The sequence below is a fragment of the Carcharodon carcharias genome, chromosome 1 (assembly GCF_017639515.1).
Source record: "Carcharodon carcharias isolate sCarCar2 chromosome 1, sCarCar2.pri, whole genome shotgun sequence".
In the NCBI taxonomy this organism is placed as follows: Eukaryota; Metazoa; Chordata; class Chondrichthyes; order Lamniformes; family Lamnidae; genus Carcharodon; species Carcharodon carcharias.
The window spans coordinates 95,124,448-95,149,417 of NC_054467.1; the positions used below are offsets into that span (position 1 = coordinate 95,124,448).

The 24,970-nt window shown below is 41.4% G+C and overlaps 1 protein-coding gene across 6 annotated transcripts in view; it reads right to left on the reverse strand.

Moving 5' to 3' along the window:
- prdm5 (PR domain containing 5) overlaps positions 1-24,970 on the reverse strand; it is a 350,538-nt gene that overhangs the window by 133,117 nt on the left and 192,451 nt on the right. For 5 of the 6 annotated variants that reach the window (XM_041197058.1, XM_041196880.1, XM_041196967.1 and 2 more), the window contains one exon: positions 1,718-1,811. In XM_041197058.1, the coding sequence (XP_041052992.1) occupies positions 1,718-1,811 (94 nt within the window). Of the gene's footprint in view, positions 1-1,503; positions 1,549-1,717; positions 1,812-24,970 lie in introns of those variants that run through there. The other variant, XM_041197157.1, reaches the window with a different exon arrangement.

Sequence of the window (24,970 nt, forward strand, 5' to 3'; positions counted from 1 at the left end):
TCCCATTCTCCAGATACAATACATCCCGATGGCTGAAAACCTCTTGGAGGAGGACAACAAGACATGCATCAGAGAAGCAAGGAGCACACTGCCCCCCCCCCGCACCCGGCCTCTCCTGCAGCCTGCCCCCCTCCTCCTGCTCATGCTCCTGTCCTGTGGCAGCTGCATCTCTCTCTCTCTCTCTCCCCGAGTGGCCATGGTGCACTGCCTCAAGCCGGCTGCCTAGCCACTCTTTATTCAGACTGCCAGCTCCCCATTGGAACCAGCGGTCTGAGCACACCCGCCTCCGCGACTATTTTCCCGTTGTCCACGGGAGTCACTGACCTGCTGGGCGGGCCTTAATTGGCCCAACCGCAGAAAATGGCGGTGCGGCCTGTTTCGAAGGTGACAATCAGCCACCCGCCCATCAAGGGCAAAATTCTATCCTATGTCTCTGGTCAAAATCCATTGTTTATCTTGGGAGATAAATGGTGGCTTTTAGTGCCTCTGCAGGTATAATGAGTTTCAATGTCTTCCCCTTTGTCATAGGACCAGACTGGGGAGACAGATCATCTGCTGGTCCCTAGTTTTGTTGATTGTAATGTATCCTCACAATGAGAGGTGCGAGATGCCACCAGGATGAGGGTTGAGCTTGTAACTGCTGTTGGAAAATTTCCAGAAACTGTAGCCAAATTCAGAATCATGTGATCTCTACAGCTATCTTTTGGTTCAGCAAAGTCCACTTTTCAAATAAGCAAAAGGATAAGGTTTGAGTGGAAGTATATGATCTCTTTCATGTCTTAGGGACATGACAGGGGTAATGGGCCAAGAATTAACCAAAGGCTTTCAGCGAATATTTGGCTGATTTCATCATTTGCTCTTTATATGACTGACTACAGCTTGTCCGAGAGAGTTGCTAATGAGCCAAGCGTGGCATGAATAGCTGATCAAATTGCTTGCTGGTGCCACTGCTGGGAGCTCACGGTCCCAGGTCTAAGTTACAGGAATAGCACTCTTTCAATGTTCATGGCCATCCACACCTTGCATGTTTTTATATATTAGAAACATCATGTTGTTTTGAGGAGTGAGCCTGGAGTTTAGGTGCATGTTGCTTATGGTGATCCATCTGCTTTTACGTTGTGGGATCTTGCTGTGTGTGAATTTGTTGTTGGCTTTTACCAGGTAAGAGGAGCAACACTGTACTAGTAACAAGTGTCACATTAAGTAAGCAAAACAAAAATAATACATATACTTTTAATTGTATAACTAATGTTTACACAGGAAAAATACTTCTGGTGTATTCGAAAGGTCTGTGGAACTGTTATAACATGGGAGGGGGCTCCCTCAGGGTGCAAAATGATTGAGAACCCATTCTGCCATATACACACATAAAAACAAAAACTCAGATTTGTTGTAACTGTTTCATTATCTGGTCAAATGGACTGTCATATTATTCTTACCAGAAGGCTGGAATGGAATTCATCACTCAGCTGATAGCAGCAAATTCAGATCAGTCTGATTTTCCCCACTATTAATAAGATGCATCTGTTTTCCAATTGCCATTTCCCCCTAATAGTTAAACCAACATTGGAAGTGGGTTATTTGGGACTTACTTCAAGCTCATGGCCACACATTCCATCATGCAGCATGTCAAACTGAAACTTATTGTGCTCCCATGCTCTTAAGTAAAGCCAGTGTTTAATTTAGGTGAATCTCCCCAATTCTGCTCAACATGTACCTGTGTGGCTTCGAATGTGCACACGTAATGTTCCATTGCTAGCAAATTTCTGGCCACAATATGGACAAATCTTCTCCTTCTCTCCAGTATGTGTCTGAAAGACAAAAGGTATGCAGCACTCAGTTCAAATGGCATTCTACGAACATGCTGCAGCAAGCACTGGCTGATAGGGGACAAATCTGATGTTGGTTTTTCTGCATTTTGATATTTCATTTGCCTGCAGTATTTACATCATCAGCTTACTCATCCTTTGTAGTTTGCAGCACGAACATGAAACAACACTAAATATGAACGAATGCTGGGACAAGGAATTGATATGGCCTCCTCCTGAGGCACACCATTACAGATGCCAATCTTCAACCGAAATGTAGCAGCATCCAAAATAAAAATCAACAGGGTTAAATGAGTTGTGATGTCAAAAATACAGTGGCAATTTCAATTTTTCTCATAAATAAGATGTGCAAAATAATTCACAACTGTAATATCGTTTCAACCGGAACCTAATTTCTGAGCCTCATAACAAAGATGTACATCCAGAAGTGCTTATTCCACAAACAGCAGTTTCTGCTTTCTCAGACCAACAATATTTGCTCCAATTTTACTCTGCTATAGATGACAGATTTGAGACAAATTGATTACATATACAATAATGCACCTAAATATGATAACATATTGGCAGGATACACCAATACAATGTCAGTATATGATTAGAAATAAACCTTCTGAATTTGATTGTAACAAAGTTTCCCTAAAATGCATTTTTCTTCACTGTGGCTTCCCTATACAGTATTTTTGAACCCTCTATGCCCCAACCAAATGTCACCACAAAAAACAGATTCTTTGGCTTCAGGACCCAGATGCAAGGAGTAAATGAGGGTCCCGAGCTCGCACTCTTGGACAGTGAGACCGGCTCAGCAATCTTCCACGTGGCAGCGTCCTAACTGGCCACCTTCACATTCACCATCCTATTAAGGACAGCAGGCAGGCTCTCGATACTGCAGTCCAAATCTAAGACCTGCTGCTCTTGAGAGTTGGCAGCCTCACTGGGTGAGTTGGGCACTGTTGAGGCAGATTACAGACCACGAGGGCACCCCAACTTAGAGATGTCCTCGCTGGGCTGCACAACAGCAAATAAGTAAACAGAATCTATACTGGCAGGTCCAGTAGACTGGAGGGGAAACCTCTCCAGTGGATCAAGATTGGCTGCAATTACTACCTTTCATTCTTGCAGCCCCATCAATGGGGCTTGGGGTCCAATGACCCCCTAGTGTGTCATGGGGAGGGCCACTTCATTCAACTGGCAGCCTCCATCAGCAGCAAAATAACGGCAAGACTGCAGAATCACCCCTTGTTAGGGTCTTAACAGAATAATTGGCTGCTTGTCTCTAATCTGCTTCACAGCCTGCCCTTGGGAAAGTTCTTCAGTGGCAGAAATGCATCAGGGATCCATTCCGATGTGGCTTCCTCACCTCCAATCCCATTATCACAGGACTGGGAAAATTCGGCATTTCAGTCAATATTTTCCCCTCCTACTTCAGGATTTCCAGCCTATTGGCACATCTAAGATTCCATCAAAATTGTGGGTATAAAACAGGAGTTCTGCTGGGTGAAGCCAGCAGCTCCCTGAAGGCACAGTTGCCTCAGGGAGCTGAAGAATTTTACAATGAAAAATAGAGATTTTAAAAATAAGGGAAACGTCCCCACATGTGACTCAGTCACATGAACATATTAAAAACGATGTTTAAAAATGTTCATTGTTTTTTAAATTATTGTTGGGAACCACATCCCACCTGTGGATGAGGTTTCCTCGCAAAGGCTCTCTGGCCTATTCGTCCGCCCGTCAACCGTAAGGTTGGATGGGTAGTGAAAAATACAAATTACTTGCTGGTTTAATGGCCTTAATAGGCCTATTAATTGTCGGCGGGCACGTTGCCAACTCTCGCGTGCACCCGCCAACTGAAAGCAAGTGTGCTATGACGTTGGGACGCTCACCTGACATCATTGCACACTATTTTACTCCCGATCGGGTCGGGTGTGTGCCCACCCATGGAACGCAAAATTTTACCCCTGGTGTTGGTAGGTCTCACTTGATTTTCCCCTTACACTTATTTCCACAATATACCCAAGGCCTCAAGGAAACTAATATTTAATGTATTATGGTGAGGACGGTGGAAAGTCAAGGTCGGAATGTTACAGCACTGTCTCGACTGGCGGGGCGGGGGGTGGGGCATAAAATTCTGCCCCACAAGTCTTGAGTATTTTAAGGATTGCTACTTCTGCTTGGAGCTTGGTTTGTTGGATTATTAAAAAGCGTAACTCTTTAACATTTTGGCTTCAGGAGCTAGTTTCAAGTCAAGACTTCAGCTAAGGTGGCGAATTCATAGAGGGTTAGTTTAAAAGAAGTTCCATTTACCTTGGCATTTTTATTGTCATCTTCATGGAAACGGAAATACTACTCATTCCTAATAGCAAATGAAATCTGACACATAATTCATTTTTAATGACCCCTGAAGCTACAGATGCTAAGAGAGCTCCAACATTATGTGCGCAGTGCAGGGCATGTAAGTCATATTGTTCAAAACGGAAATATTGTACAAATTTAAGTTTTTGGATTTATGTTTGCTATAAGAATTATTTGTTTAAAAATACATTTCAATTCGTAGATTTCAATTTAAAGAACCTGCCAAATCTCTCTTCTAAAAATTACTTAACCTACGAACATACAAATTAGGAGCAGGTATAGGCCACTCGGCCCCTCGAGCCTGCTCTGCCATTCATGATTATGGCTGATCTGATTGCAACCTCAACCCTACATCCCTACCTACCCCTGATAACCTTTCACCCCCTTGTTAATCAAGAATCTATCTAGTTCTGCCATAAAAATATTCAAAGACTCTGCTTCCACTGCCTTTTCAGGGAGAGAGTTCCAAAGACTCTCAACCTGCTGAGAGAAAAAAATTCTCCTCATCTCTGTCTTAAATGAGCAACCCTTTATTTTTAAACAGTGACCCCTAGTTCTAGATTCTCCCACAACAGGATACATCCTCTCCACATCCACCCTGTCAAGACCGCTCAGGATCTTAAAGGTTTCAATCAAATCTCCTCTTACTCTTCTAAACTCCAGTGGATACAAGCCTAATCTGTCCAACCTTTCCTCAGAAGACAACCTGCCTGATATTAGTCTAGTAAACCTTCTCTGAACTGCTTCTAACCCATTTACATCTTTCCTTAAATAAGGAGACCAATACTGTGCACAATACTCCAGATGTGGTCTGACCAGTGCCTTGTACAACTGAAACATTACTTCCTTACTTTTATAATCAATTCCCCTCACAATAAATGATAACATTCAATCATCTTTCCTAATTACCTGCTGTACCCGCCTTTTGTGATTCATGCACTAGGACACCCAGGCCCCTCTGAACCTCAGAGCTCTGTAATCTCTCACTGTTTAGATAATAAACTTCTTTTTTATTCTTCCTGCCAAAATGGACAATTTCACATTTGCCCACATTATACTCCATTTGTCAGATCTTTGCCCACTCACTTAACCTATGTCCCGTTATAGTCTCCTTATGTCCTCTTTACAAGTTACTTTCCTACCTATATTTGTGTCATCAGCAAATTTAGCAACTGTTCCTTTGGTTCCTTCATCCAAGTCATTTATATAAATTTTAAGAAGTTTTGAGGTCCCAGCACCAATCCCTGTGGCACACCACTCATCTCATCCTGCCAACCAGGAAAAGCCCCATTTATGCTAACTCTCTGCTTCCTGTTAGCCAGAGAATCTTCTATCCATGCCAATATGTCAACCCCTACACCATTAGCTTTTATTTTCCAAAATAACCTTTGACGTGGCACTTTATCAAATGCCTTCTGGAAATCTAAGTACAGTCCATCCACTGGTTCCTCTTTATCCACAGCACATGTGACTCTTTCTAAGAGCTCCAATAAATCGGGTAATTATGATTTCCCTTTCACAAAATCCATGTTGACTCTGCCTGGTTGCCTTGAATTTTTCTAAATGCCCTGCTATAACATCTTTAATAATAGCTTCTAATATTTCCATGAATTTAATGCACGTTCATACTCGAGATTTGTGAAAAAAATACAGTTCTCACCAAAAATTCAGTAAAGCAGACTGTCATTGTATAATACGTAAATATTATGTCCACTTGAATTCTTAAAAACGCTTAGAAGTGCAATTGTAAATTTGTAATTGCCCTCAAGATGATGGTGGTGAGCCGCCTTCTTGATCCACTGCAGCTCATGTGGTGTAGGTACACCAACAGTGCTGTTAGGGAGGGAGTTCCAGGATTTTGACCTGGAGAACTAACAGAGAAGGAACAGAGATATAGTTCCAAGTCAGGATGCTGTGTGACTTCAAAGGAAGCCTGCAGCTAATGATGCTCCCATGTGTCTGCTGCCCTTGTCTTTCTAGGTGGTAGAGGTCACAGGTTTGGAAGATGCTGTCGAAGGAGTTAGCAAGTTGCTGCAATGAGTTTGTAGGTGATACACTCTGTCATCACGGTACTCTGGTGGCGAAGGGAGGGAATGGTTAAGGTGGTGAACGGGGTGCTGATGGACGTGTTGGAAATAGAGGCCAGCTTGACTTCCAACTTAAAACAGGAACTTTTGGATAAGCTAATACAATGTGAACTCCCCTCCTTCAAGTGCCTGTTTCTGTACTGTGACGCGAAGTTAAGATTCTATGGAGCAAAGAAGCATTCACATTATGTCCGATAAAGTCTCAGTTAAAAGACTAAGAAAAAGAGTACAAGATTTCAGGTTCTTAATTATTTCTAAAACATTTGAAAGCATGGTGTATTGCTACTTGTGGGATTATTTCCTTTCCACATAATTATAAATCTTGCAAAGAAATTCAAAGAATTCTAGCCTTAATGATGAGGTCAGGCAAAGTGGTGCTTTCCACCAGGTTGCCAGGAGGGCATGAGGTCAATCTATGCTACCTGTTAATGGTAACCTGCAAAAAGGTCACTGCTCACTCGGTGGCTTATCATACCCATTTGTGGCATGCAAAATAATGCAATTTTCAAATCAGAGAAAAAAATAAGTCTGCCTATGGAAACTGCGCGCTTTTCTGCATGAGTTAAAAGAATTGGAAGAGTGCCCAAATTATTAAATGATGGATCATTATGTATTTGCCATTGGTAGTGAAGGTGTTAGGAACAATTTGACATGATCGGTTAATAATATCACACAAATGTCCCATTTCAAGTGCGATTTTTACAAATCACTGTAATTAACATAGTCATAGTTAGATGGTCACTGTTCAATTATATTTATTTTCTGAATTACAGTTTCTAATCAATTTACACATAAAATTGCTGTAAATTGAAAGTACACAGCAGGTTGGAGTATCTTGTTTCCCCTATTTTTAATTCTTAACCAGTGTCTCCTCCCCCTGATCATCTCCCGCCCATCGCATGCTAAGGAGGGTTGGTGAGAGGGGGTGAGGGGGTTACACACCCAACTAACCCCCCACCCCACCACTACCACAAGGATTGGAGACCAAAGCAAACATTGATGTACTTTTTTTCTTTCCACAATAACTTTGTCCGAACAACAGTGACAGTAGGTGAAGTGAACTGTTGCATGGGTTTACTTGTTAGAAAACAAAGATTCTGCAGGAGGAGAAAAAAATACTTTGTTTCAAATGGTGTCTTATGACATCTTGAACCAATATACATATTCAAAATGAAGTACCTTTTTGACTGCAATGGCTACCACATTGATAAACATGACTACTAATTCACAATATTCTACAAACAAGGCAGTGTTGAAAAAATAGCCAGTCTATTTTTTATGACAGTACCGGTTGAGGGAAGGCTATTTACGATTAATGATTCAGCTATTTGCACTAAACTGTGCCAGTGTATTATGAGATCAATTTGAACCATTGGATGACACCTCTGGCTTCTTATCTGACGGATGACACTTCTGGTGTTGTAGCAGTTCCTCGGTTTCATATCAAAGCATAGCCTAGACTACGTGCTTGAGTCCTGTTTTGGGGTTTAAAACCACAATCTATGGACTAAGAAGCAAAAGCACTGCTGATTGAGCTGAATGACATTCAGATAGTGGATTTGAAGGAAGCAGAATGCAATGATCAGTTTATTAATATTCCATTCTTCACTTAAGACCTTAACTGGGTAGGCAATCTAACAGGAAACAGAGTCCAGGTAAATAGGTCATTTTCAGGTTGTCGAACTGTAACAAGTGGATTGCCACAGGGATCAGTGCGGGGGCCTCAACCATTTACATTCTATGTTAATGACTTGGATGAAGGCAGCAAGTGTATTGTAAAACAAAAACAGAATTACCTGGAAAAACTCAGCAGGTCTGGCAGCATCGGCGGAGAAGAAAAGAGTTGACGTTTCGAGTCCTCATGACCCTTCAACAGAACTAGGGTATTGTAGCCAGAATTGCTGACAATACAATGGTAGGTAGAAAAGCAAGTTGTGAGTGGGCAAAGATTTGGCAGGTGGAGTATAACATTGGAAAATGACAGGTTGTTCACTTGGGCAGGAAGAATAGAAAAGCAGAATATTATTTAAATGGAGACATGCTGCAGAATGCTGCAGTGCAAAGGATCTTTTTGTCCTTGTACATGAATTACAAAAAAATAGCAAATAGGCATAGGTAGAGCAAGTAATTAGGAAGGTAAATGGAATGTTAGCCTTTATTGCAAGGGATTTGGACTATCAAAGTAGTGAAATCTTGCTACAATTGTACAGGTCATTGGTGAGACTGTACCTAGAGTACTGTATATAGTTTTGGTCTCCTTAAATAAGGAGAGATATACTTACATTGCGGGCAGTTGAGAGAAGGTTCTTTTGGTTGATTCCTGGGATGAAGGGGTTGTCTTATGAGGAAAGGCTGAACAAGTTGGGCCTGTACTCATTGTAGTTTAGAAGAATAAGGGGTGATCTTATTGAAACGTACAAGATTCTGAGGGGGCTTGACACAGTAGATGTTGGGAGCATGTTTGCTCTAGTGGGGGCATCTAGAACTAGGGGACACAGTTTAAAAATAAGGGGTTTTCTATTTCAGGCAGAGATGAGGAGGAATGTTTTTTCTCTCAGACGGTCATTAGTCTTTAGATTTCTCTACCACAGAAAGCAGTGGAGGCTGGGGCATTGAAAATATTCAAGGCTGAGTTCGACAGATTTCTGATCTACAAGGGAGTCAAGGGTTATGTGTGGGTAGGCAGGAAAGTGGAGTTAAGGACATAATCAGATCAGCTGTTATTTTGTTGAATGGCAGAGCAGGCTTGGGGAGCCAAATGGCCTACTCCCCACCCTATTTATGATTGAAGTTCTATTTGCCTGTTCAGGTGGTTCAAGTAGATGTGAAAGATCCCATATCATTACTCAAAGAGGACCAAAAAGTTCTCTGAGTGACATGGCTAATATTCTGCCTTTAAAAAAACAGCACCAAAATACAGATTAAATGATCATTCATTTCACTGCTGTTTTTGCGAGGTTGCTGATGCAGACATGGTTGCCACTTTTGCTAACATAACAAAAACAGCACTTCAGAAGTAATAAATTGAATAAATTAGGTAAAGCAATTTGATAACCCTTAATAATAAGAGATTATATAACTGCAAGTTTCTTTTTCTTAACAGTTTGCTATAACTGTTGCAAAACAAAACCTATCTACACAGCTCTTGGCAATGAAGCTATCAGTGTCTATTACCACCTCTGAACTAAGTGACCAGCCCTGGACCTCATGCAAGCCCATACACACAAGCCAAAATAAAATATTTTTTTTGTAAGGCCAAAAATTTCCTTAAATAATCTTTAACACATAGTAAGAAATAGCAATAATGAACTTTGTTAGGTTGTAGTTAATAATAAGCTATTTAATTGGAAGGATCTTTCCCCTGGCAGGGGTTTCTAGAATCAGGGGGCACAGTCTCAGAAGGAGTGAGATGTGGAGGAATTTTTTCACTGAGGGGTAAATCTTTGGAATTCTCAACCACAGAGGGCTGTGGAGGCTCAGTCATTGAGTATGTTCAAGATAGAGATGGATGGATTTCAAAGGATATGGGGATAGTGGGGGGAAACTGCACTGAGGTAAAAGATCAACCATGATCTAGCTGATGGTGGAACAGTCTCGAGGGGCTGAATGGCCTACTCCTGCACCTGTTTCCTGTGCTTCTACATTCCTATGAATGCAGTTCAGCTACATGTCCACAATTACAACTTAGTTTATCCCTCTGATTATTGAAGTGTGATGGACCTCCTCTTCTCATTCCAAGTTTAAACATGATGCAAAAAAATATTTTCTGCAGCAAAGCTGTATTTCCAAGTACAAATTAAATCACTTCCAACATTTGCTGAATTTTACACAGATCTGGAAAATACAAAGCTATTAAACACTGCTGCACGCAACAGCAGTTAATAAATCAACAAGAATATGACAGCAACACAAAAATCTGATAAACTACGTTAATTTGGAGACAACATTTTTCAATTCTGTGTATAAAGCTTATTGTGGCTAAGATTATTCACCCATGTCAGATACACTGTTGACTCAGGCTAACACACAGATGAAAGTGGTGAGTGGTGTTTAATCCAAAAGATCTGCAGCATGGTTTACTCTTATCTCCAAGAATCACTACTGAATTTCCTTGGTTCAACAGCTTTAATCTGACTAAAGAAAATGTTGCAGCAGCCTGCCTTGTGCTAATATCTAAAGATTTAACACCAAATCTTTGTGTTTCTTTTTGTTTCAAATTCCTTCAATAAGTCAACCACAGGTTAATTCACTTGGATGCATATTTTATTTACTGAATTCATATTACTAATGTGCTTGATTTTTCTGCTTTATGTCCATCTTTTCCATATTAAATGTGACAGATTTGTCACCTGTAAGTTCATTTACTTGAGTGTGAGAGCTGCCAGCAGGAATTGGGTTGGGTCAAAGCTGCCACCAGCATTCAGGTTCACAAGAGAATGCTAGCACATATGCCCAAAATCTGCCACTGTTTGCTGCCACATTGTGATTGTTTGGTATCCTTAATATAAAGCACAATTTTTGATCATACTATCTAATAGGACATTTATTACGGAGTCTGCACAATTGAATTTACAAAATCTTAATTTGTTTTTTAACAAAGCTTGATGTGTTCCACAGTTGAATGAATAAGTTCACCATTTAAGCTGGCTCTGTGCCAATGTAAATGCATGAGATGTGTCAAAGCAACATTATTACAAGTGGGTCTCAATAGGTTAATTTCCTTTCATTAAGCAGATTGAACATAAACTCAATTTAAATGCAATAAAACATCCCTTTTGATTTGGGTACATTATTTTATAAGATACGAGAACAATTAAATCTTTATTCATGAAGAAAGTCACTAAAAGAATAGAATTGTTTACTTATTTCTCTCTCCTGGTTGCTTTTACTTGATGCAGATCCCGATTTTCTCTCCCATCTCTAACTTCTCATTCTTAGATTTCAATGGGTTCATTCCCCACTCTCTCTCAATCTCTTTTTCTTCCATGCATCTTTCTTTCCCTTTTTATTTTGTAATGCCTTTGTTTTTTTTTCATTATTTAAAAGCAACACCATTTTGCATTATGTGGGCAGTCAATAGTGGCACTGGTATTAAGATTCTTCCCAAAATAAACCAATTGATTTCCATACTCAGAGTATCTCCATCGCGTGCCATGAGGCTCAGGCAGCTGAAGCTATCGGGAATCCACTGCTACCAATATCTTGTATGGTTTTAGTAAGAACATATATAGAATCTCTCTTCCAAAATATACATGCATAGCAACAGTAGAGGATATGAGAGAGGTGGTAGTGAGATAGAGCTGAGTTTCATTAGTGTGCATATGAAAACTAATGCTGTGTCATGGGAAGGACTCAGCAAAATTCACTAGAATCATAAGGGGTACACAGTTAGGGAAAATTCTAGAAAAGGTAAGGGGGAGAATTTTCTCCCCATCGAGCAGGCTAGAGGGACCAGGCAGACACGCAGTCGATCGCCGCCCACAATTACGGCCTGCCCAGTGTGATGCGCACCCAGAAACACTGAGCGCTCCCTGTGCAGTTGGGGGGGGGGGGGAGGGAGAGTCAAAGCCTGCGCTATTCCATGCGTGCACATGCAAGAGCGCAGAAATCTCCCTGAAACAGCTCCATGCCTCATGGAGGTTAAGTTGGTAATGAAAAACTGAAATAAAGAAAAAATAATTATTTAGACAAGTCCCCTCATGTGACAGTGTCACATGAGCTGGGACATGTCAATGAATTTTAATTAAAAATTTTATTACGTTTAAAAACACTTTATGAAACCTCATCCGGCCTGTGGATGGGGTTCCATGAAAAATGCGAAGGCCACCTGGGCTCCTCACTTGCCTGCCAACCTTAAGGTTGGACAGGCAGCCCTGTTAATTACTTCAAATGCTATTTAAATGGCATAATAGGTCTTTAACACTTTGGTGGCACGCAGCCAACTCCGGTGCGTGCCCGCCGAACTGAAGATCGGAATGACTCACGGTGAAACAAAAACATAAATACCTGGAAAAACTCAGCAGGTCTGGCAGCTTTGGCAGAGAAGAACAAAGTTGGCATTTCGAGTCCTCGTGACCCTTCAACAGAACTTCCAATGCGGTTTCCTCCACATTGGAGAGACCAAATGCAGACTGGGCAACCGCTTTGCAGAACACTTTCGGTCTGTCCGCAAGAATGACCCAGATCTCCCTGTCGCTTGCCATTTTAACACTCCACCCTGCTCTCTTGCCCACATGTCTGTCCTTGGCTTGCTGCATTATTCCAGTGAAGCTCAACGCAAACTGGAGGAACAGCACCTCATCTTCCGACTAGGCACTTTACAGCCTTCTGGAGTGAATATTGAGTTCAACAACTTTAGATCTTGAACTCCCTCCTCCATCCCCACCCCCTTTCCGTTTCTTCCCCCTTCTTTTTGTTTTCTCCAATAATTTATATAGATTTTTCTTTTCCCACCTATTTCCATTATTTTTAAATGTATTCTACCCATGGTTTATTTCACCCCACCCCCACTCGAGCTACCTTGCTCGTCCTGCTCTCCAATCTTAATTAGCACATTCTTTTAGATAATATCATCACCTTCAACACCTCTTTGTTCTTTTGTCTGTGACATCTTTTGGTTATCTGCTCCTATCACTGCTTGCTTGTCCCAACAACCCTCCCCCTTAAACCAGCTTATATTTCACCCCTTTCCTATTTCTACTTAGTTCTGTTGAAGGGTCATGAGGACTTGAAATGTCTACTTTGTTCTTCTCCGCTGATGCTGCCAGACCTGCTGAGTTTTTCCAGGTATTTCTGTTTTTGTTTTGGATTTCCATCATCCGCAGTTTTTTTGTTTTTATGGACATTTAAGGCCTCATGAATAATCTAGAAATTCTACAATTGTCTTTGAGTCATTTGACAGAAATACTGTGGAATACAGAACTAGATCCATTTTTTACATTTATATCAATTAGTTTGCTCATTAGCTATTTGAAAATCAAAAAATATTCACTGTTATGTGATTTCTGCCATTTTTCTCACTGCTGAACTCAAAACTTCTTTTCTCAAAATATACATTCCCTCGGTTGTGTTACCTGTTTGTAAATTACAAAGAAAATAATGCATTTTCCTGTTTTATTTGTATAGAAAGAAATTTAGCCTCTTGGCTGCTATTTGATCTAATACCAAACATTTACGTAAACACACTGCAGACGATGGGAAGAGGTAGTAGAATACCCCCTGTATTCATTCTTAGCTGAAAAACTTAAGCCTTTGTATGCAATAAATATATATTCTATATTATCACATCATAGGTTTATATGCAAAATTTTCTTGATATTTTTGGCAAGGCAAATCAAGAGTGTAGAACAACCTGTATCAAGACTGCACTGGACCCGATAAATCTGGAACTTGGCACTAGAAGTGAAAAATAATGATTTCACAAACACTGACTTCAGTTTTCATTGCAAACACAAGAAAATCATCAAAAAGTAAGAAATATATGATAAATTATTTGCTGACAATTAAACCACATGCTAATTGGATGTTTCTTAATCTCATATCTATTAGAAAAGGTTGACTTTTCAATAGAATATTGTTTTATGTAATGCAGTTAAGAATCAACACTGCAGTAGAACCAAAAAAGAACTACTGTCTGAATAATTTGGACAAAGTGGTTCATTATTAACTATTGTTCTGATTATTTAAATCTCTTAAACCTGGATTCTAATAATTACAGACTTTGAAAGCTAGGCGTTTGTTTTCATTCCTCTGAAATACTGCCATTTCTCTCGTCTGTGTTGGCCACCTTTTCCACTCAGTAGAATTGTTATAACAGTCATCATCAATCAAACTTCATTCTTCATTGCTCACAATAACCACAGGGGTTGCATTCCCTCGCTCAAAGGATTTTTGACTATACAGCTGATACAGCCACCATACTGTAAATAAAAAAAAGTAGTTTTAATTTATATAGCACATTCATGACCTCAGGACATCCCAAAGCACTTGGCAGCCAATCAAGTACTTTTGAATTGTAGTCACTGTTGTAATTTAGGAAACATGGTGGCCAATTACCACAAAACAATGCCCCACAAACATCAAAATGGTAATGACCAGATCATCTGTTTGATAATGTTGGTTGAGGGATAAATATTGGCCAGGATACCGATGGGAACAACCCCGCTCTTCTTCAAAATAGTGCCACTGGGGTCTTCGGTTTAACGTTTGCCCCAATAGCACCTCCAGTATCAGCCCAGTTAATGGCCAGAATCTTTGGGGTGGCTAGCGGGGGTGGGTCCCACTTGTAAAATGACGCATGGTAACATCCGGTGTGCGTCCCGTTAATCACTGCGCGTCATTCAAATCTTCAGTTCAGCGGGCATGCACTGGAGTCGGTTGCCCATCCATCGAATCGCCAAAGGCCTAATAAGGCCATTTAAATTCCGATTAAAATAATTAACAGAGCTGCCCATCCAGGTTTAAGGTTGGACCAGCAGGCAAAGAGCCCAGGTGGCCTTCGCATTTATCATGAAATCTCATCCATGGGCAGGGTGAGGCTTCATGAAAGTTTTTAAACTTTAATAAAAAATTTTAATAAAATTCATAGACATGTTCCAGCTCATATGACACCATCATATGAAGGGACGTCTTAAAAATTTTCTTTTCCTTTATTTAAATTTTTAAAAATCAGCTAATCTCCCTGAGGCAGCTCCGTGCCTCGGAGATTTCTATGCTCTTTCACGTGCATGTGCAAAAGAGCGCAGGCCCCAACTCAGCCTACTCCCCCTGCTCGCACAGGGAGCGCTCAGCGCTTCTGGGTGCTCATCAGGCTGAGCAGGCCTTAATTGCCCCCTCCCCCCCACAACATGTAAAATGGCAGCATGCAGCTGATCGCCAGCGGCGATCGGCTGCATGTCCACCCGTGCCCGCTCCCACCCAACCTCCCCAACGGGGAGAAAATTCTTCCCAATTTCTCAAGTGCCTGGAGTGGGGCTGGAACCCATAACTTTGTGATTCACAGATGAAAATATTCCCAACTGAGCCACGGGTGGCAAAAATGTATGCAAATCAGTCAACCTGGTGGATCATCTTTACACTATCATTTTGACTGACGTGAATTAAATGTTAAAATGACTGGCATATACAATCAATATTTACTTTTAAATTTCCTAGCCCTTGAGCCTTAACTCCAAAATCCCTAGCGCTGTTCAGATAGACAATCCCCAGTAGATTAGTTACATCCTAGAGACATCCGCAGCCCTTCCAGACAAATCTACACGGCAGCATCTTTGAAACTGTTGAAGCATTCGTTGTCTCAGCACAGAATGTCAACTTTAATGCTGCATGATTAATGATACGTAATGCTGAAATAATCAGGAGAAATATTTATTGGGGATATTTTCTGTATTTGCATTGTGGAAAATCTGGAACTTTTAGAATAATGCATTTGTTTAACCATATATTATCAAATATGGCAGCTCGTAGAATCTTAGAAAAGACTACGGCTGGTATTTAATAGAGGTGATGGGGGTGTGCCCACCAGCTGGAAAGCCAGTAAAAGCTCCACATAGCCTCTTTTTGGGAAGACCTACCTAATTATGTTCCATTCAAGCACTTAACTGCACAGTGGCGGGCCTTCCCCGGGATCAAGAGTTACTGGCTGAGTGCTGCTGGCCAATCAGAGGCCGACAGCGCTATTAAGGATGGCAACAGCACCAGGGAAATGGTGGCTGCTGTCAGTACAAAACCCACCTGAAGCTTAGTATTGTCACTGGATCGCAGGCTAAAGGTGAGTGATGACAGGAGAGGGGTCACAGGGAAATGGGGGAAGGGGTGGCTATCAGCAGGGCCCTTGTTCTTGATCTCGGGCCCCTCACTCAGGCACTGCGTGTCTTTGAAGGAGGGAAGCCCTGGGAGGCCCCAAACAACCCATAAAGATTTGCTTGTTGTGCTCCTTGCATGGCAAGCCTCCCACCACCGCCCACTATTAGGTTTATACCAGTGGCAGCTGGATACACCATGCCTATGGGTGGTATCTTTTGCCCAACTCTCCATAGCTAGTTTGGTGGCAGAGGAGCATTTAACCAGGCGGGAGGGTGATGGGAACCCACTGCCTTTTGGAATCCACTTTGATTAAGTCCGTGGTGGGAAGGCCCATGAGGTCCTAGAGTGGGCACTTAGCGTCTATTTAAGGGCCACATCCTGCTGCCACTGTTATTAATCCAGAGGCGGTCGTGGGGGTGGGCTCTCCATAGCGGGCAAGCTCGTGTTAGTTTGCTTGCAAGCACCGAGGGAGGGTGTCCTTGGTTCGAAAGCACTCAGTACCTAATTGGGGGACCCAGCTTCAGGAAGGAATGACGCCTACCATAGCCACCATCCGACTTCGCTGCTGACGCACCTTCCCCATAACCCCTACCTTGTGAACACCCTCCCATCAAAACTCACCCGTGGCCTGGGATTCCACGACAATCCTTGGCCTTGGGTAGGTTTTACACTAGCAGCAGCTATCGCCTCCCTGGTGACACTGTCATCCAATAGATTGGCCGGCAGCTCTCGGCCAGGGGAACTTCTGCCCTCGGGGTCCTTGATCACAAGGAAAGCCTGCTGCTTGTCTGTCAAGTGCCTGAGTGGAACAAGATACGGCAGATATTCTCTAAACAAGGTGAAGTATAGCTCCCCAGCTAGTGGCCAAAACCCCCGCTGCCTCCACAAGAGTCTGGCCTATATTTGCACATTTCCTTGGCGATTTGAGCCACATTTTTTCCTTGTGGCTGACTGAAGCACAAACCTCTGTACAGTGAAAACTGATTTTCTGGTCATAAGATTGTACTTTCCTCTTGTGATACATTTAGATTAATATCAAGATTATGTTTAAATGGGGTGTAGAGCGGTCCCTGTTGTCATTTTCTCAAAAGAATTGAGCAATACTTGCTGGGAATGTCATAAAAGACTGTCAATTATTTACTCTTTGCAGAAAAATCATAAATACTCATATAAACCATACATTTACAACTTTGCTACAAACTGCTCCCACTGTGACAGCAACCGCCGCCCCCGCCCCCTACCATCTTCTCCACCGCTCCCCCCGCCACCCCACTCGCCCGCCTCCTCCACCCCCCCGCCACCACATAAATGGTTACACAGCCAACAAAGGAAGAGGAATTATTTTCGATGTTATTACCTCCATACATTTAACATACCCAGGAGCATTTACTTTTGTTATTTTAACAGACAGTAACCACTCATTTTTAACAGATTATCACTGAAACAGTGCAAAGGAAATTAATATAAGGATTAATATCAACAACAGCATTCTGCCAACAGTGGAGGAGGAGGAGCTATAGGGAGTGCAGAAAATTGACGAAAATGAGATAGGACATGGTGATGAGGATCAGAATTACATAGTTTCCATCGGAATGGTCATTTTCCAGCTTACTGCAAAGGTTTACTGGAAGGACACCGACTATCCACTTAATACAGGCTCCCTAGACGTGGTCCTCTATGACCATCTGATGGACTTTCAAGCTGGCTGTGTTCAATAACACTTTTGCTGATGAGCTCATTGAGGGGTGCTGAGGAAATAAGTCAATATTCCTTAGAAATATCAATATTAAACTACAGCAAATGTTAAGGAGGGTGGAAAAGTCTATCAACAGCACCTCTAGTCTAGTTTTGCTTACTGTAACAACAGAGGTTTTGTTTTTTTATTAAAGAGTGTGAAACAAAATTGCTGAGAGTTTTAGGAGTATATTTTGACTAAACATGCAAATAGGAGCACCAGTAATGTTCTGCTATTAAAATTCTCTGTGTATTTTTTTTTATTGTGTAACATTAGGAAAAGGAGGTGGCTATTCAGCTCCTTGAGCCTCATAGCTGATCTGCGCCTCAACTCCATTTACCCTCCATTGCCCCATATCGCTTGAAACCCTGTCTAAAAAGAAAATCTATCTAGTTCAGTCTTAGAAGGTCTAATTGTCCCAAGATCCAGAACTTTTTCAGGGAGCAAGTTCCAGATTTCGTGTGAAAATTATCTTAATTTATTTATAAATATGCATGCACGGGTTCCCCTGTCACTTTGATGGATGAGTGATTTATAAAAACTATTACCTTACCAGCAATAAAGCAGATTTATAAAGACACACAGAGCTATTAGCTCCAGGTATTAATTGTTCATTCAGGTCAGAAAATAGACCCCCGAAAATGTGAGCATTCCACAACAATGATAAAGCGAGAGAGCTGGCAGTTATTTATCATTTCAATCAGTTTTTAATTGCATTTGCCAGGATAACGAGCCTTCGGAAACCGTACCTCTTCTTCAATTCCAGGGTTATAAAAGGACACAAGAGAGTGAAGACGTGATATATGCTGGTGTAAAATGTGCAACAAGTCTTCGGCCAGCGCGAGTACAGGAAAATTGGCCCTTATAATTTGGAGGATTATTGGCACTGCAAGATTAATACTGAAGCACTGAATGTTCCTTTTGTACTGGCTCCATGTGTATTCAAATCGTGCACATGGCAATACTAACAGAGGGGCCTGACACTCCAGGCTTTTGTATTTTTTTTCCTTTTGCAGTTTCTCATTTCACTTCACAGCATGGCATTTACAATTATTCTGAAGCAACTTCACATTTCGTTCACCTTTCACATCTTCTCAGAATCCCTCCAAAATGATTGTTCAGTATGAAATGACTTGAAAGTTCATCCAGCATCTGACTGACCTCAGTCCTAAAATTTACAAGCACTGAGCAAAGATCAGAATTCTGAGAGACCACAACAGACATGGACAAGCTCTCAGCTCTAACGCATAAGACTTTCAAAGCATGTCACGGAATGGTTGGCACTAAAGCATATCTAAATTTAAATGCCACAGGTGTAGGGGAAATTAAATGTAACTGTGGATAATGTTTGGATAGTCACCTGAGAAATTTAAATTGCTGCGTTCTCTTCTAATAGCACAGGGGGAAGCCATTCATCCCTTCACATCAGAACCAGGTCTCAAAGAGACACCATCCACCTTCAACATTCACTCCTTCCATCACCAAGACACAATAGTAGCAGTATGTACCATCTAGAAGATGCACTGCAGCAACTCACCAAGTCTCCTTTGACAGCATCTTCCAAACCACGACCTCTACCAGTTAGAGGACAAGGGCAACAGGTAGATGCAGCAGGCAGCAGCCACTCATCATCCTGACTTGGAACTATATCACTGTTCTTTCATCTAGGTCAAAATCCTGGAACTCCCTCCTTAACATCACATGGACTGCAGTGGCTCAAGGCAGCAGCTCACCACCACCTTCTCAAGGGCAATTAAGGATGGGCACTAAATGCTGTGAAGCCCACATCCCGTGAAAGAATAAAAAAGAATTCCATTTAATTCCAGACCCTTGACCTTTGCTTGTATCTTTTTCTATTATTTTTCCACTTGCATTTTAAAAGTTATCATAAACACTGCTACCACTACTTGACTCTGGGGCAATAATCGAGTAATTCATGAAATGGTTTGAATTTAGTGCAGCCATTTTGAGGCCCAAGCCTGACTGACATGCTACTGGTGAATTGCAGACAAAAAAAAAAATCTTGCTGCAGCTCGCTAGTCCTGCGAGGTTGGCTGCTACTTTGAGCATTCCCACAGCTTGGACAGGGCGGGGAGACTTCAAGTGGAAGAGCAGTAGGCCAGGAGTATTCTTGCTCCTGAGCACATCTTGAACTTGCATTGTCAGGTGTAATAAAGGTGGAATACCCCGATACACTGAGTGACTTTTGGCCAATCAGGAGGCTGCCTTCAAGATTATCGCTGAGCCAGTCTCGCTGCCAACAAGTGTAAACTCAGGATCCCAACTTGGTCCCAATGCCAGGATGCCAAGCCTATGGTAAAATTCTGCACACACAGCAGGAGGGGACAAGCTGTCTGGGGTTAGGTCTTAAAAGTCTTAATCGGTGATGTTGCAGGGGCAATGAAAAACATCTCCAGCAGCAAGAACTATACACAAAGTGCCCTAAAAGGGATACACAGAAAATAAAGTAGGGAGAGATTAATACCTGGTGCAGCAACAACAGTTAAAACCTACTGCTGCTTAACGGGGAAATGTCAGTACTGCAGGAAGGAAGTAATCTGCCAGGGAAAGATGGCAGCCAATCGAAAAAGTGAGCCACAAAGTTCAGGGAGACTGACCTGGAAGCCCTCCTAACTTAGATATGGGGCTGAAATTTCCCAGCCCCATGGTGGTGCACTTGGATGATGGAGTGGGAGGCTGTGAAAATAGGGGGAGCCAGTGGGAACAACTTCTCAGTGTCTACCCTCTCAAGCCTCTTCGGAATCTTATATGCTTCAATGAGATCACCTTTCATTCTTCTAAATGGCAAAGAGTATAGGTCCAATTTACTGAGACTCTCATCTTAGGAGAACCCTCTCATTTAGGGACCAATCTAGTGAACTTTCACTGTAGTGCCTCCAACGTAAATATATCTTTCTTAAATATGAAGACCAAAACTGCACACACTACCCCAGGTGTAGTCACAGGAAAGCCCTGTACAATTGTAACAAGACTTCTTTATTCTTGTACTCTAACCACCTTACAATAAAAGCCAACTTGCCATTTGCCTTCTTAATTGCTTGCTGCATCTACATGCTAACTTTGTGTTCCTTGTACAAGTACATCTGAATCTCTCTGAACATCAACATTTACAAGTTTCACAACTTTTAAAAATATTCTGCTTTTCTATTCTTACCATCAAATGAATAACCTCACACTTCTCCACATTATACTCCATGTGCCATCTTGTTACCCACTCACTCAACCTGTCTATATCTCTTTGCAACCTCTACAAGTCTTCCGCACAGCTTAAATTTCCACTTAGCTTTGTATTGTCAGCAAATTTAGATACGTTGCTCAGTGTCTTATTCTCAGTCATTAATATAGGTTGTAAACAGCTGAAGCCCCAGCACTGATCCTTGTGGCACTCCATTAGTTTCACAGCCTGCCACCTTGAAAATGCCCCATCCATGCCTGCTCTTTGCTTCCTGTGTGTTAATCAGCTCTCTATCCATGCTAGTACGTTACCTCCACAACTCCATGGGCCCTTATCTCACCTATTAACATTTTGTGTGGCACCTTATTGAATGCCTTTTGAAAATCCAGGTGTACTACATCTACTGATTCCCCTTTATCCACCTCACTAGTCACATCCTGAAAAAACTTTAATACATTTGTAAAACAGGATTTCCCTTTTGTAAAACCATGTTGACTTTGTCTGATCATGCTCTGATTTTCTAAGTGTGTTGTTAAGACTTCCTTAATAATAGATTCCAGCGCTTTCACAACAACTGAAGTCAGGCTAACAGGCCTGTTGTTCCCTGTTTTCTCTCTCCCTCCTTTCTTGAATAATGGTGTTACATTCGCTAACTCCCAAACTGCTGGGACCACTCCTGAATCTAAGGAATTTTGGAAAATTATGGCCAGTACATCTTCTATCTCTGCAGCTACCTCTTATGTAATCCTAGGATTCGGCCATCAGGTCCTGGGGATTTGTTGGATTTTAGTCCCTTGAGTCTCTCCAGTACTTTTTCTCTCTGATATAACTCCTTAATTTCCTCACTCTTTTTAGTACCTAGGTTACACAAGAACAAGATGACAAGAAACAGGAGTAGGAGACAACATGGTTCATCGATCCTGCTCCACTATTCAATAGGATCATGGCAGATCCAGGGCTTCAACTCCAGTTTCCTGACTGTTCCACATATCCCTTGATTCCCTGAGACACCAAACATCTGTCTACATCAGCCTTAGGTATGTTCAACAATGGAGCATCCACAACTCTCTGGGGGTAGAGAATTCTAAAGATTAAGAATCCTTTGCGTGAAGTAATTTCTCCTCATCTCAGCCCTAAATAATTGGCCCCTTATCCTGAGGCAGTTCCCCATGTTTTAGGTTCCCCAACCAGTTGAAACAATCTCTAATCTGGCCAGGCAGTGGCTGAAGAGAATCAGGTGGATAAGCAAGACGACAGCAATGATGAAGAAACACCAACCACAGACTCGTAGCCACCAGCTCAGATACTGACACTACGGGTACTTTATTGGAAAGCATGGAGATGGGATGTGAACAAAGTGAGATGCAGGGCATGAGTGGCCTGCAGCCTGGGCAAGATAGCAGCTTGCTGGAGGGTGGGGTTGCACACAAGTTCTGCTGAAGAGGACTCAGATGGCCACTACAAACAGGCAGGCTAAAGAAGGCCGATGGTTATGGACAATTGTTATGACGTGGCAGATGATGTGAGCCAGACAGACCAAATCCACAAAAGAAACTTGATCGTGCTATCACAACAGTTTTGCAATTTGTATTTCTTTCAAGATGCGTGCACTGAATTCATATGTAATAAATCCACGAAGACTTCTTTAGTTTTTTAAAAAACTAAATTAAAATATTCATTAACAAAAGAAAAAATTTCAAGCACAAACATAAGACTACAAATTACGACTATAATAACTCCTAAAATTCCTAATTAACCTGACTCCCAGTTACACCCTTTTAAGTCAATGGTCCAAAAACAGGTTTTAGATTTTAAAAAGATCTAGCAAATTAACACAATACCCTGGACAGTGGAATTCCAGTTGGCTTTTATCCAGCTTCAGTAGACAGCACAAATATGGGAGGCTTTATTAAGGAGACTTCATTAAGGCTACTTCACACACTTCTGTTAGATCGTACAATGCCTTCTCCTGACACAAAGCCACATTCTCCTTTATATATGTTTCTCTCTTTTTAACATGTAAATTCTATTGTTTCATATGTCTTTGAAATTGTATCTTCCTCACAATATAAAAACGTTCATGTTGCTACTATTTGTCAGTAGCCTTTTGGAAAAATAAACACATTCCTTAGCTTTGCTTATCGAGCTAATTGTAAACAGACTAAAAACCCTTTGAAATCCAAATCTCCTTCCATCTATCTAAAAATGCAAACTCCTTTCACACCTTACATGTGAAACCAACATCCATGTTTACTCGTTGGCATGTCAAGCACCTAGCTTCTTTTGATGAGTTAAAGCTTACAGTCTACCTGAATCCATATGTAATCAAATCACACACAGCCAGACCTAACTATACTTACCCTCATAAAACTACAATAAACCAGAAAAATATTATGAAAATTATTATATTCTCATGACACAATGAACATTTAAGCATTGGCAGGCCTGCCAGGAAGCCTAAATGCAATGTAAAGGAGCATGGAGAAATCCAGCACCAACTCTGCACAGGGCACTGCATAGAGCTTGGAGCCCAGCTTCACATTTGTAGACCCAATCATGATGCAGTGTCTGATGGCCAATGTCTCAGTTTCTATTCCAGCACAAACACTCTGGGTGCTGCAATGGAAGCTCAAACATCTGTCATACAAACTCAACTTGCTGCCAGAAGATTTTTAATATGCAGAAATAACTGACATCAAATTTAATACAATCTAACCTAATTTAGCATTTAAGGGAACTACTTCAGGCAATCAACAAGTTACCCACATGAATAGGTGCACCTGATGATTAAGGCTTGACTGGTGCTGATGGGCCCTGCACCTGTAACCATGCATAACATTAATTACCTGGGCCTGGAGTTTCCATTACATTGAATTTGTTTAATCAGTGCCATCTATCAGAATCAGCCAAACCAGTGCATAAGATTGAGGAATTTCAAGTGCATATTATGTCCAGCACAAATCAAGTTTCCATGACTTTTTGCACCCACAAAACAGGCCACACCCTTGATTGGAAACTCACAATGGTGATTAATTCATCAACTCTACCTTTCTGTGGGATTTCAATAAGTCTCATAAAATTAACCTTTGTGATTTATATGCAAAGACACGAATAGACATATTTTAAAGGCTTTTAAATGTTCAAAGGAATTAGTTTACTAAGAAACTGACTACTGTACACCAATGAAACAACTAAATGGTCCTGTATAGTTTTTTTTTAAAGTCATTTTCAGTTATTTAAAATCAGATGCTGAGAGGGGGTGGATTGGATATGCTTATTAAAAACATTTATCTTTTGAGATACTCATTTCCAGCTGTATTCATAAAGCTGCACCAGGTTTTCATTCTTAAATATATCAAGGGATATTTTTTAATGCAATAAATAAAATTAATTACGTTTAAATTGCTGCCCAATTGCACTGGCTCATTCAAGATTTTTCATTTTGTGATACTTAAATGATTTGAGAGGAAACTTGAGCAAAACATTTCAAATCAGAAAACTTGTGCAATATTTTAGTGTAATTTACGACCAGAATGCCAACCGCTCCCAAAACAGAAACACGCTGTTTATTAAGGAGATTTCATTAAGGCTACTTCACACATTTCTGTTAGATCGCACAATGCCTTCTCCTGACACAAATGCTGGCTGTGGTGCTGCATAAATAGGTAACATTATCCACATCTTCCTTAAAGTCAGAAATAGTGCTGATAAATGCTTTGCATCTTCTTCTTCTTAGGCAGTCCCTCAGGATAAAGAATGACTTGCTTCCACTCTGGTTCAATGGGTTGAGAGCTGGCTGATAAGTCTAATGTGAAATCTGCAGACTCTGCCACATGCAGGGCAGGTGGTGCTTGGAGAGTTAAGAAGATGGGTTGTTGGGAGCGCACTTTGATGCCTCGAATTAGCCTCTGCATGTTCCCGATGAAGTCTCTCAATGTGCTCGGAGTCTTCCTGAGTGAACCTTCGCCAT